Source organism: Neophocaena asiaeorientalis, unplaced genomic scaffold (genome assembly GCF_003031525.2).
Source record: "Neophocaena asiaeorientalis asiaeorientalis breed wild unplaced genomic scaffold, Neophocaena_asiaeorientalis_V1.1 scaffold67, whole genome shotgun sequence".
In the NCBI taxonomy this organism is placed as follows: Eukaryota; Metazoa; Chordata; class Mammalia; order Artiodactyla; family Phocoenidae; genus Neophocaena; species Neophocaena asiaeorientalis.
In genome coordinates this window covers 12,355,055-12,368,327 of record NW_020173731.1, presented here as the reverse complement: position 1 = coordinate 12,368,327, position 13,273 = coordinate 12,355,055, and the positions used below count along the sequence as shown (strand labels likewise).

At 49.0% G+C, this 13,273-nt stretch overlaps 1 protein-coding gene across 2 annotated transcripts in view; it reads right to left on the bottom strand.

The window, feature by feature from the left end:
- Positions 1 to 845: 845 nt before the first annotated feature.
- The window catches only part of GOLT1A (golgi transport 1A), a 13,565-nt gene continuing 1,137 nt past the window's right edge, over positions 846 to 13,273 (bottom strand). The window contains exons 2-5 of one of the 2 annotated variants that reach the window (XM_024750934.1): positions 5,006 to 5,097; positions 3,805 to 3,983; positions 1,862 to 1,925; positions 846 to 1,185 (exon numbers count right to left, since the gene is read on the bottom strand). In XM_024750934.1, coding sequence (XP_024606702.1) covers positions 1,147 to 1,185; positions 1,862 to 1,925; positions 3,805 to 3,983; positions 5,006 to 5,097 — 374 coding nt within the window. In that variant the 3' untranslated portion in view covers positions 846 to 1,146. The remainder of the gene's footprint in view (positions 1,186 to 1,861; positions 1,926 to 3,804; positions 3,984 to 5,005; positions 5,098 to 13,273) is intronic. The other variant, XM_024750935.1, reaches the window with a different exon arrangement.

The following is a 13,273-nucleotide window of genomic DNA, read 5'->3' as shown; positions in this document are numbered from 1 at the left end:
GGCGGCTCCTGGGCTGGGATCTGGGATCTGAGACTGGGTGGGGGGATTGTCTCTTTTTTTCTTCCTTCCTTCCTCCCTCCTTTCCCCAAGCAATTCCTGAGCACGGGCTCAGCACAGGGTTTGGAGATGAACATGCCGAGGTCCGATGGGCGAGACAGGTATGTGAGCAGCTGGCTAAGAAAGCAGCACCTTTGCAGCTCTAGAAGGTGGGCGTAACTGGGAAGCACTAAGGGAACTCGGAGGAGTGCCTTCCAGCTGCAGTGTGTCCGGAGGTGCTGCTCCTGGAGCCCCACAGTCATGTCCTGTGGCACCTCGATCACACCGTTTTGGAATTGCTGTGAGCCTCGCTTTGAAGTGGGGCAGGTCTCCTTCCCTTTGCACCCTCAGCACCCGCTCCTTTGCTCCGTACAGACACAGGGGCCCTCACAGAGACTTATTAAATGTACGCATTGCGGGGGACTCCCGTCTCTTTCTTGGGCCTGCAAGGATGCGCTTTACCCTTGAATAAAGTGCTTCCCAGGACAGAGACTGGGGCCCTTGGAAGGTAGGGGCTATGTCTCTACCTCTACCTCAGAGGCTACCTGGTGGGTGAGCTGTGCAGACATCCACCTAATTAATGGTTGAGAAGCACTTCCCACCATGATGGGGATTAATACCCAACACTTGTTTAATACCTCTTGCTGACAGGGGCTTGCAAACATATTATCTCACTCATTAGGACTAGTAGACACGAGGGTAAGAATGATAGGTCATGAGAGCAGGCCTGCTTCTCGCCGTGTGTGTGGGCCTGCCCTGAGTCAGAGAATGGACTTAATGGGCTACAGACACTGACTTTGAGTCTCAGGCACATTTACAGCTTGGGGATTTAATCTTTGCTTTTCCTCTGATAAATACAGGGTGGGGTGTGATCCCCGTTCAATCTCCTCGGGACCTGGATCTCTGCTCCCAACGGTCCTGACAGCTTCTTGCATTGACTTGGGGATTTGAGGTCGGTCACTCGGCTCCATCCTTCCTTCTGGACTTGGAGAGGTCCGGGTATGATGGGGAGATGAGTCAGTGTGGGGTGGGGGCCTGAGGGGGTGGCCCCCATTTCCTTTCCAGCCCCCTCAACCAATGATGCAAGTTCAAGCAGCTTATCTCTGCTGTTCAGACCATTGAGCTGGTGCCTTGAAGCCTCCGGAACAGCTGTGGGAGCCAAGAATCATTACTCCAGACAAAGAGCGCGGAGCAGACTCAATATCTAGGTTATTACGAAGCTGGCCTTGAGAGCTGGGAGCAGTGCCAGGCGCAGATATGGAGAGGGGACAGCGGGGGTGTGTCCAGGGGGCGGGCATGTCAAGGTGCTGGCTTAGAGCCTCTCTGAGCTTCTCAGAGAGCTTGTATTCTGTCCGGTGCTTCAGAGAAAGGGAGGGGCAGGGGCTAGGGACCACAGCCCCATGCCTGCCCCAGGGAGAGGACAGAATCTGCCACCTGATTTTCCTGTTGTCACTGGGTGTCACACATCCTCTCTCTGCCTGGGGCCCAGACTCAGCCCTCTCTCTGGAAGTCTGGCCCTTTCTGGCTGGGTCACCTAGACTCCCTAAGGCTCCGTTTCTTTGGTGGTAATAGGGAGCTACTGACAAACACCGTTCTCTATACCCACACCTTTGGCACAACTGCTCACACCCGTCATCTCATCTGCTGTTGTGAAATGGAGAAGGTACAGGGAGGGGAAGAGGAGCTGAGGCTGGCCCGCCTGGGTAAGGGGCTTTGAGGGGAGATGGGGAAGTGTCCACTGCGCCTGGAGCTGCTGTTCTACTAAGTCCGTGTGCTTCCCCCACCCCAAGGCACCGCCACCAAGCCACACGCATAATCCACTTACCATGCTCAGGAAGGGGATGTTGGAGGTATTGCCCAAGAAGTCAAAGGCGACAGAGAAAAAGCCCCTAGGAGCAGAAAGGCGGAGGGAGTGGTCAGTGATGGCCCCAGAGGGGAGGATGAGGGCAGCGAGGCTAAGAGGTCCCCCCTAAGGCTCCAGCTTTGGCTCCCAAGAGAATGGGCCCCTGGGCACTGGGGATGGGCGTGCTTCTGCACCCCTGTTTTTTTGAGAGGCAGCCAAGTGGAGTAGTTAAGAATGAAGGCCCTGAGGTCAGACTCCCTGGGTTCAAATCTTGGCTCTACCACTCACTGGCACTGTATAAACTTAGGCAAATTTCTTCACTTCTCTGAATCTATTTCCAGCTGTAAAATGGGGTTAATAATAATCGTATCTACGTCATAGGCCTTACACAGAGAAATGCTTGGGAAATGTTTATTTTTATTATTGTTACTGTCTTCTCCTCCCTAGCCTGGGTGCGTACCGCCTGCCACATGTTTCCTGAGCTCCAGGCATGGATCGCTATTGGAGGCCGCGCTCACTATTCTCCCCCACGCATGGATGGGTGATCCCTCAAAGGGCTTGGAGGCACGGAGGTTGGTGTGGGAAGGGGAGCAGAAATCTGAGTTCTGGCTGAGCTACTTCCTTTCCCTGGGCCTCAGGTCCCTGAGGTTCGCTTGGGTCTCTTATAGCTCTGAGTTGTTTTTTTGTTTGTTTGTTTGTTTTTTTGGCCCCGTCCATGCTGCTGCAAGGTGTCTTTCTCAAGGTTTACTTTTGGTTAGAACTGCTGAGTCTGCAGTGGCCCCACTCACACTTCCACGTCCTCAGTAAATGGTAACTATTGTCAGAGTTAGTCTCCTTCACTAAATTCCAAGTTCCGCAGGAAGTTTCTCCTCGTTTAGTGCCATATCCCCACACCTAGCCCTGTATTTGGCACGTAGTAGGTACTTTTTTATGTATCTGACTATTTGAATGAATGACCGTTTGAATAATGACATCGTTGAAAAATAACGGACGGCAGAACACATGTGAGAGAATTTCATTTCCTGCAACCGCACTACATGACGTCTCTGAAGTCTAGGGCATCGGGCCGATCAGGTGTTTTCAAGGCTACACTGAGTAAGCTGATGGTTTCGATTAGCCTAAGGTTCCTGGTCCACAGCTCCTTCCCATGAGTCCATAAGCCATGATTCTTCTAGCCCACATCATCCCCATCCCACCCCTGTTCTCTCCACAGTGCCCCAGAGATGGTCTTCCTCAGTATCCTTTTCTTTCTTCTCCTTAAGGACCCTTCAGTCTTCTCTGAGACCCAACCCACCCCACAAGGCCTGTCTCAGGTCCTGCTTCCTCTGGGACACCTCCCTGGCCCTGATGGAGGCCACACACCTTCGCTGAGTTCCACCGTGTCTTTCACCAGGCCCAGGCTGACACTGGACGGGCCGAAGCCACGGACAACTGGGTCAAGTTCAGATCCTCTGCATACTACTTGTGAGAGCTTGGGCGGGGCTCTGAGCATTGCTTTCCTTATTTGCAAGTAGAGGACAATCCTACAGTGGGTTGTGGAGATGACAAAGTGAGAGGTTGCTTGTGAGCATGCTTGGTGCATGTGAGGGGCTTAGTAGATTTTAGTTCACTGCCCTTCCTCCCTATCTGGATTGCCAGACTTGAGGGCAGGTCCTGTGTCTCCTCCCTGGTGACAGGCACAGTGATGGGGACACAGCAGGTACTCCATGTTTACTGATGGATGGGCTGATTCCTCCAACTTATCCTTCAGCCTATGGTTGGTGCCCACCTGATGCTCCTCCCCATTTTCAACCCTTCCGAGGCTTCCGTCTCTTGCAGGATAAAGTCCAGCTTCTGTATGCACTGCTGGTCATGCTGCCCAAACCTGACCTCAGCCGTTCAGAGGCCCTGGTGGGCCCATCCAGGGGAAGGGGACCTGCACTCACTTGAAGAGGTTAAAGAAGCCATAGGTTTCCAGGAACATGCCCAGGAGGGGCCAGCGCAGAAGCACGATGACCACGCCCCCCAGGAAGAAGCTGGTCCCCTTGAGCTTGTGCCTCTGGAAGAAGAAGGAAAACGTCTTCCTCAGGCCGATGATGAGGGAGAGGCCAGTCAGGAACAGCAGCTGTGGGAGAGGGAGGGGGTGGGTGTGAGAACAAACACCCTGGCTCCCTCTGCTCCCTCAGGAGTCAGGGGCCAGGCCTGGAGCTGCGCATCAGGCATGCGGCAGGACTTGTTCACTCTTCAAGGAGGGATAACATTGGAGAGGGTGAGTAATTTGAACTGCTTAGGAACAGAAGTGCCCAGAGGCAGGGTGGACCAGGAGACCTTTGAAGGTCTCTAGCTTGTCACCCAATTCGACCCAATTTCTTGGATCCCAAGCACTTCTTCTTATATGATATCATTTCTCATCACACCTTCTAAGTAAGATGGGAAAGATAGTGAGATTCTCTCCATTTTACAAAGGTGAGGGCTGAAGCCTAAATAGGTTAGGCAGCCACACCCAGAGTCACAGGGCAGTGTCAGGGCTCCAGCCTGTGGCCCTCCAGGCCCTCCACTCTACGGCCCTGTCACCACCTTCAGCTTGCCTCCCAACGATCCCTTAAGAGTGCCTGGCCTCCTGTCAAACCTAACTCTCTGGCTTTCTTCCAGCACGTTCCATGCTTTCCCTCCCCTTCTCCATACCTCTTCTCTTGTTGTTCCATCCACCTGGAAGTGCTTTATCCTCCCCACACTCACTTATTTTTCTAAATTGTTTTTCATCCTTCTCCCACAGGGCGCGCTCTCTTTTCTCCAAGCACCTTGTTTCATGTTAGATGTGTTTATCTTACAGTGACTTTACCACTGCCCCTGTCTTCCTCCCCAGTCGTGTATGTTGATGTGACATTCCTGTCCCTAGGTGGTGGTATTCTGACGGGGCGTCTGATTCATCTTGGTACCCTCAGGACCTTGCCCAGAGCTTGGCATGAGAATCCAGGTCCTTAGATTCTCTGTGCCCCATAGGCCTCAGCATCCATCCCCAGCCACCCCTTGCCTGCCTGCGCTTGGTGGTGCCCAGCGCCTGGATGGGCTCAATCTGAATAAACTCAGGGCTGACCCTCCCGGCAACGGAGACCTCAGGCAGGTTCACAGGGCTTGGGGACTCACGTTTCCGAAGGCCAGGAGCACCGAATCAAAGTACAGGAGCATTCCAAAGAGGATAAAGAAGATGCCGAAGCCGGTGGTGCCCACACCAATCTCTGCAATGGGCAAGGAGGTTGTGGTGGGATGGGCTTTGGGGAGCAGCTTGGGATGCTGGAACTTCCCCCCATTGCCGCTGGACAGGTGCCCTCTGGGGGGCAGGGGATGGCGTGGCTCCATTGCCATCCAGGAATCTTGGCCTCTGTGCTCTCAGGGAATGACAGGAGGGGAAGGGAAGGGTGGGCACGAATCTATGTTTATCACCTGGAAACTGGTGGTCAGTTCTATATACTCTGGTGTCCTGTCCTCACAACATCTCTATGAGGTAGCTAGGGATACTCTCACCACTTTCTATTTTCAGTTTCCTCTTGTCTTCAAATGCCGCGTCACCTAGATCAGCATCAGGGTTGGGTCTCTGGCTGAACACAACCCTCTGCCTACTCTGTTCCTGGCCTCTTGCTTTTGGGAGCTACTTGATGCCCAACTCACACCAGGGCCGAAGGGTACCACTGAAAACTCACAGCCATATCCCCAGAGTGTCTCGCAACTGCCCAGCTGGCCTGCCCTATTTCAGGAGGCTTGCCCTCCTGAACAGTTCTTTACAGTGTCTCCTTCCTTCTCTAAACCGCCCCGCTTCCCAGCCTTCTGATGACGACCTCTCACACTTGACTGGGAAAGAGAAGTCATTGACCAGAAATGTGCTCATCACCTCGGAGTCTACACCACAGCCAGCACCGTGGCTGCCCTGCCACACACTCCTCGGAACCCTAACTTCAGCCACAGGTGGGCCCCAGCAGCAGCATGTCTTTTGCTTTGTGTCTCCTCGTTCTTTGAACTACAGGAGTTGGCTCAGAGCCAGGGAGCCCAGCACAGATAGGCTAGTTAGGATATGAAGTTCCCTTTCTCTTAAACCCCCTCCATCACACAGAATTGTTAATTTTACTTTATCTGTGTCGCTCTGGTAGTCAACAAATGACAGTTCATTGTGTTGCTTCATTTTTAAATTGAATCAAGTTGAAAATTTTATCTTAAATTACAATAAAATACAAGTAAAATCGATCATCTTAACCATTTTTAGGTATACAGTTCAGTGGTACTAAGTACATTCACCTTGTTGTGCTATCACCACCACCCACATCCAGAACTCTTTTCATCTTGCAAAACTGAAACTCTGTACCCTCTAAACAACTCCCCGTTCCCCGCTCTCTCTGGCAACCACCGTTCTACTTCCTGTGGTTCTAACTTGTCTAGGTACCTCATATGATTGGAATCGTACAGTACGTGTCTCTGTGTGACTGCCTTATTTCACCCAGCATAATGTCTTCAAGGTTTATCCGTGTTGTAGCATGTGTCAGAATTTCCTTCCTTTTTAAGGCTGAATAATATTCCATTGTATGCATATACTACATTTTGTTTATCTAGTCATCTGTGGATGGACGTGGGTTGCTTCCACCTTTTGGCTATTGTAAATAATGCTACTGTGAGCACGGGTGAGCAAATATCTCTCCGAGACTCTACTTTCACTTCTTTTGGGTATATACCCGGAAGTGGAATTGCTGGGCCATATGGTAGTTCTATTTTGAAGTTTTTGAGAAACCACCGTACTGCTTCCCACAGAAGTTACACCATTTTACATTCCCGGTAGTGGTGTACAAGGGGTTCCAGCTTCTCTATATCCTCACCAACACTTGTTACTTTCTGTTTTTTCGCTTTGTTTTGTTTTTGATAGCATCTATCCTAAGGGGTGTGAGGTGGTATCTCACTGAGGTTTTGATTTGCATTTCCTTGATGACTAGTGGTGTTGAGTATCTTTCATGTGCTTGTTGGTCATTTGTATATCTTCTTCGGAGAAGTGTCTATTCAAGTCCTTTGCCCATTTTTAAAACAGGTTGTTTGGGGTTTTTTGTTGTTCAGTTATAGGAGTTCTTTGTATATTCTGTATAGTAACCCCTTATCAGATACAAGATTTGCCAATATTTTCTCCTATTCTGTAGGTTGCCTTTTCACTCTGTTGATTGTGTCCTTTGATGCACAGAAGTTTTAGATTTTCATATAGTCCAGTGTATCTATTTTTTTCTTTAGTTGCCTGTGCTTTTGGTATCACACCCAAGAAATAATGGTCAAATTCAGCATCATGAAGCTTTTCTCCTATGTTTTCTTCTAAGAGTTTGTTTTAGATCTTACTTAGAGCTAAAATGAACTTTGAGTTAATTTTTACATATGGTGTAAGGTATGGGTCCGATTTCATTCTTTTGCCTGTGAATATCCAGTTTTCCCAACATCATTTGTTGAAAAGACTGTCCTTTCTCCATTGAACGGTCTTGGCACCCATGTTGAAAACCATGGGGCCGTATGTGCCAGGGTTTATTTCTGGGCTCTCTTTTATATTCCATTGGTCTCTATGTCTGTCTTTATGCCAGTCCCACACTGTTTTGATTACTGTAGGTTTGTAATAAGTTTTGAAATCAGGACGTTTGAAACCTCCAACTTTGTTCTTCTTTTTCAAGATTGCTTTGGCTATTCAAGATCCCTTGAGATTCCATGTGAATTTTAGGATGGATTTTTCTATTTCTGCAAAAAATGCCATTGGGATTTGGATAGATTATTGCATTGAATCTGTAGACTGCCTTCTGTAGTATTGACATCTGAACAGTATTAAGTCTTCCAATCCATGAATATGGGTCTTTCTACCGATTTGTGTCTTTTAAAATTTCTTTCAGCAACATTTTGTAGTTTCCAGGGTACAAGCCTTTTGCCTCCTTAGTTAGGTTTATTCTTAAGATTAGGTTTACTGGCTAAGTTATATTTACAACTGAAAGAAAATGAAACACAGTCGTCTTTCAGGCAGGTAGTTAATCTTTCCTAATCTGTTACCATACAGACCTTAAGAGGATTAGGATCAGTTCCAGTATAGAAATAAGGCCAAAGGACTTTAAAAGATCTTGAAAAATACAGAGATGAGATTTATTGTTCAAATTGTGGATTGAAACCTCGCTCAACTCATATTCTAGGAAAACGCCAGTCTAATTGGGTCTCCATTTTGGCAGAGCTGGATTTGCTAGGAATGAGTACAACATCCATCATCATTTCTCTCAGCATATCCCCCCCACCCCACCCAGAATCCAGCTGCTACTAATGGCAATTCCTCCTGTTTCTGACAAATCTCCGTAATCTATTTAAGTTTGTTTCCTGTTTCCATGTCCTAGAATGCCTGCCTGAATTAAATCTCTTAGAACCCAAGACACTGGGTAGAGTACAACCCCCTTGGTCATTCTGAAGTTTGTGTTCTGTCTTTCCACGTTGCATGATTTTTCTACCCTCAGAGACAGTGAGTTGAGGATCTAGAAGTACATCTATCTTGTCATGATAATTTTACACGGGCCAGGGTACTGTGGAGGAAGACCACAACCATATTTCTTTCATCTGAATGACAAAGGTATTTTAAGTTTTTATGCCCGTTATAAAAATCTCTTATTAGCTTACACTCACCATAAAAATAGGTCAGTTCTGACAATACACCCTTCCAGTGTATCTCCCTTAGTAGATATTTTTGTGTGGAAACATAACATGGGCATTTTATTGCGTTTTCATTTTGTTTTGTTAGAATATCCACATGACCATGCTGTAAACACTTAAGTACAGCCTCTTACTCATTTTGTAGAAATCGTACATTTCTCAAATTCATACTTCATGTCTTCTATATTATACTTTTTTCTGCAACAATGATTTGCTGGCTTGTATGGTTATTACTTTTCCGACTTGTTCCACACTGCCCTTCAAGGGCTGGTGCATTTCCACAATTTTTCTGCAATGGAGGCAGCCTTCTTTATGGGCCACAATTAGTGCTTCCAGCGTTCAGCGGAGAAACTGCACCGTGAACACAAAACCCCACAGAAAAGGGCCAGAAACTGTTTTTCTCACACACAAGCCTCAGACCTTGCTCTGCCTGTCACCTGTGGAGTAGCTGAGGGATTTCAGTCAAATTACCAGCCAGGGGCTGCTCCTGAAGTTCTTCTTGGGGCAGAAAGCATGGCAGAGAGGGTGGGGGATGGGACACATCACCAGGAGTGACAGCAGTGCCTGCAGCCCACCGTCCTCAGGATGCAGACAGTTGGGGCAGCGCACCCCTTGCTGGAGGTCACCCAGTCTCCAGGCTCTGGGGGCAGAGAACAGCTGGGAGACTGACGGAACTCCCCAGAGAGGCCTGGCTCTCCAGGGCGCCACCTGGTGAGAAGTGGGGCCCTCCCCAGACCCGCAGAGAACCACCGGGCTGATGGCTGCTCCAAAGTCCTGTTTAGACCCCGCCCTGCAGCACTAACTGAAGCCAGGTTCAATGTCTTTCTTGCTTCCAGAAAGCAGCTACAGCTCCAAGGAAAACAATATCCCCTGGAGCAGGCGGATGGGTCCCTCTGATCTGAGGCTGTGCAAGGGAGCCTCAGACACCATTCACTTTCTCTCTCCCTCTCTCTCTCTTTTCTTTTCTTTTTTTTTTTTAATTTATGTATTTATTTATTTGGCTGCGTTGGGTCTTCATTGCTGCTCACGGGCTTTCTCTAGTTGTGGCAAGCAGGGGCTACTCTTCGTTGCGGTGTGCGGGCTTCTCATTGTGGTGGCTTCTCTTGTTGCAGAGCAGGGCTCTAGGCGTACGGGCTTCAGTAGTTGTGGCACACAGGTTCAGTAGTTGTGGCTTTCAGGCTCTAGAGTGCAGGCTCAGTAGTTGTGGCGCACGGGCTTAGTTGCTCCGCAGCATGTAGGATCTTCTCCAAACATGGCTCAAACCCACATCTCCTGCATTGGCAGGTGGATTCTTAACCACTGCACCACCAGGGAAGCCCAGCAGGCGGAGTCTTAACCACCGCTAGGGAAGTCCCTCTCCCTCTTTTTTTAAAATCAGTATCAAATGGACATAAAAGTTGCGAGTACAGTACAAAGAATTTTTTTCCTGAACCATTTGAAAGCAGTTGCCACTGTCTATCTCATCGCCCCTGAATACTTGGCTGTGGTTTCCTTTATTCTCCCATACAGCCAGGACACAACGTCAAAGTCAGGAGATTAACACTGATACGTTACTACCGTGCAACCCTCAGACCCCATTCAGGTTTCATCAGTTGTCCCAGTCAAATCATTCACGGCAAGAAGATCCAGTTCAGAATCACATGTGGCACGTGGTTGCCATGTCTCTTCAGGCTGTTTTGTCTGAGACAGTTCCTCAGTCTCTCCTTGACATGACCTTGACACGTGTGAAGATTTGGGCCAGTTATCCTGTAGCTGTCCCTCTGTTTGGGTTTGTCTGATGTTTCCTCATGACCAGATTCAGGTTATGCAGAGATATCAACAAGAGGTGATGCTGTGTTCTTCTCACTGCATCTATTAGGTGATGCACAGTTCCAATCTGACCTGTTACTGAATGATGTTTCTTTAAGTACTTCATCAAGGCGGAGTCTGCAGGCCCCTCCACCATAGAGTTACTCTCCAGTTTCCACCCCAACCGTTCCAGGATGCCCCCCTCCCCCTGGCCTGGCACCAGTGTGAACCCGCCAGCCCGGCGAGGACCCTGACACCTGCCCTGGGCACCGCCCCCCTGCCACCTCATGGCTTTAAGACTGAATTGTTCAGGAAGAGGAAGGAGGCAAAGGGGAAGAGAAAGAAGCTTGTTTCTCTTTTCAAAATTAACAACAGTGATTAATAGTAATAATTGTTAACACTAATGAACACATGGTACCAGGCAGTCTAAGCGCTTTATGTGTATTAACTCGTTGAATTGTCATAACTGCCTATGAGGTAGGTGTGCTTTAGCCCCATTTCACAAACAGAACGGAAACACTGAGAGGTCTTAACCTGTGCCCAGGGGTGCACAGCCAGCAGCTGGCAGAACCAGGGTGTGAACCCAGTAGACTGGCTCTAGAAAAAGTGCCTTTCACCAACCCTGTCCCGTCCACTTCTGCCCCCACCCCCTCTACAGAGAGGCTCTTGCTTGGGCCTTCCATGACGTCCATGTTCCCAAATCCAAAGGAGAGGGGTCGGTCCTCATCTGTCAGCAGTTGGCCACTCCCTTCTTGAAATGTCCTGTGGTGGGTTCCATGACACCACATTCTTGATTTCTTTCCTGCTGTCTGGCCACTCTTTCCCAGGCTTCTTCACCATCTCCCACTTCTTTCTCTTCTCTTGGGGTTTGAATTGCTCAGGGCTTCAGCTCCAGCTCATTTCTCTTCTCATTCTAGTTTCACACGAATTTACACATCTTTAAGTATCTTTTGTGTGCTGACAATGTTGATATTTATCTTTCTAGTCCATGCCTCCTTTGAGCTTCCAAACTCCTATCCAGCTGCTTACTTGGCATATCTGCATGTTTTTCTCTCTCCAAGGCATCTTGAACTCAACAGGTCCAAACTGAGCTATTGATTTTCCTTCCTTCAAGCTGCACCTGGCACAGTTTTCCCCAAATGAATGAAATGTCATCACCACCCACTCAGCAGCTCGAGGCAGAAGCCCAAGATCCATCACCGAGTCTCCCTCACTGTTCCTACCACCCCTCCTCCATTCAATCCACAGCTAAGTTTTATTGCTTCTTCCTCCTAAATGTATCTTGAAAGCTGTCCATTTCTCTCCACTCTTACCACTTAATTCTAAGCCACCATTATCTCTTTCCTGGACTCCTGCGACATCCCCCAGTTAGTCTCCTGCTTCATTCCTGCCACCCTCTTATCCCTTCTCCACACAGCAGTCAGGGGCCTTGGAAAACACATTAGCACAGCGTACAATCCGTCATGGCTTCCCACTGGCTTAGAATGCAACAGAGTCCTCCCACCCATGCCTTGGCTTACAGGCCCTGCATGATGGGGCCTAGGCTTGCTTGTCCAACTTCATCTTCTGCCCTTGCCTGCCATACTCCAAACACATCACTGTTTCCATGACGAGCCTTCCTGCGTCGGGGCCTTGGTACATGCGGTTTCTCCCCACTTGCTATCTGCCCAACACATACTCCTTCAGGTCTCAAAGCAAATGTCGGTTTCTCAGGGAAACCTGGTCCACTATCTGTTCCTGACTTAATCTGGTTCCCTCATATTTTTTCTCTTCGTAGGACTTACTTAGCACATTCTTCACAGAACTTAGCCCATTTTGATTTAATGTTGGCTTGCCCCTGGGCTCAGGCCTCAGCCCTCTTCTATTTTTTCCCCTAAGTCAGTGTTTCTCAACTTGGGGTGGAAGGTGGGGCTGATGGGTAGGTTGGCAATTTTGTTCCCCTGGGGACATTTGGGAACATAAGAAGACATTTTGATGGTCACAAGTGGGAGTGAGAGTGTGCTACTGCCATCTAGTGGGCAGAGGCCAGGGATGCTGCTAAAATCCTACAATGGACAGGACAGATTTCCCCCTCCCCCCACAACAAAGAACTACTCTGCCCCCAAATGTCAGTAGTGGGGAGGCTGAGAAACTGTGCCCAGGCGACCTCATGGTTTTACATACCATCCCTACGCTGGCAACTCCCAAATTTCTCTCCGTTGCAGACTAATATACCTGACTACCTACTTGACATGGAACTCGACATGTCTAAAACCCAAATCCTGCCTTTCCCCGCTACTCAGCCCTTCTAATTGCTCAGGCTGAAAATATTGGAGGCATTCTTGAATTCTTTCTCTCACAACCCACATCCAGTCCATCAGCAAATCCTTTCAGAAATTTCCTCAGCGCAGATCCAGCACTGACTACTCCCCACCAGTTTGCTGCTACCACCCTGGTCTCCTCCACTGTCTCTCACCTCAGAACCGGTCTCCTCCATCACCTCTCACCTCTGAACCGGTCTCCTCCATCACCTCTCACCTCTGAACTGGTCTCCGCCATCTCTCACCTCGGAACTGGTCTCCTTCACCACCTCTTACCTCAGAACTGGTCTCCTTCACCATCTCTTGCCTCAAAACTGGTCTCTCTGTTGCTGACCCCACCCCTCCACAGTCTGTCTATTCTCAATCCAGCACCCAGAGTGATCTTTTAAAAATATAAGCAGATCATGTCACTCCTCTGCACAAAACCTTCTAATTGTTTCCCATCTTATGGAGATAAAACCAAAATTCTTACACAGCCTGGCCTCTGAGTGACCTCCCTGACTCTCCTCCTATTGCTCTCCCCTCTCCTCACTTTGTTCCACCCACACCAGCCTCCTTGTTTTTCAAACACACCAAAATATGCTAATGCCTCAGGGCCTTTGCACTGGCGGTCCCCTCTGCCTAGAACATT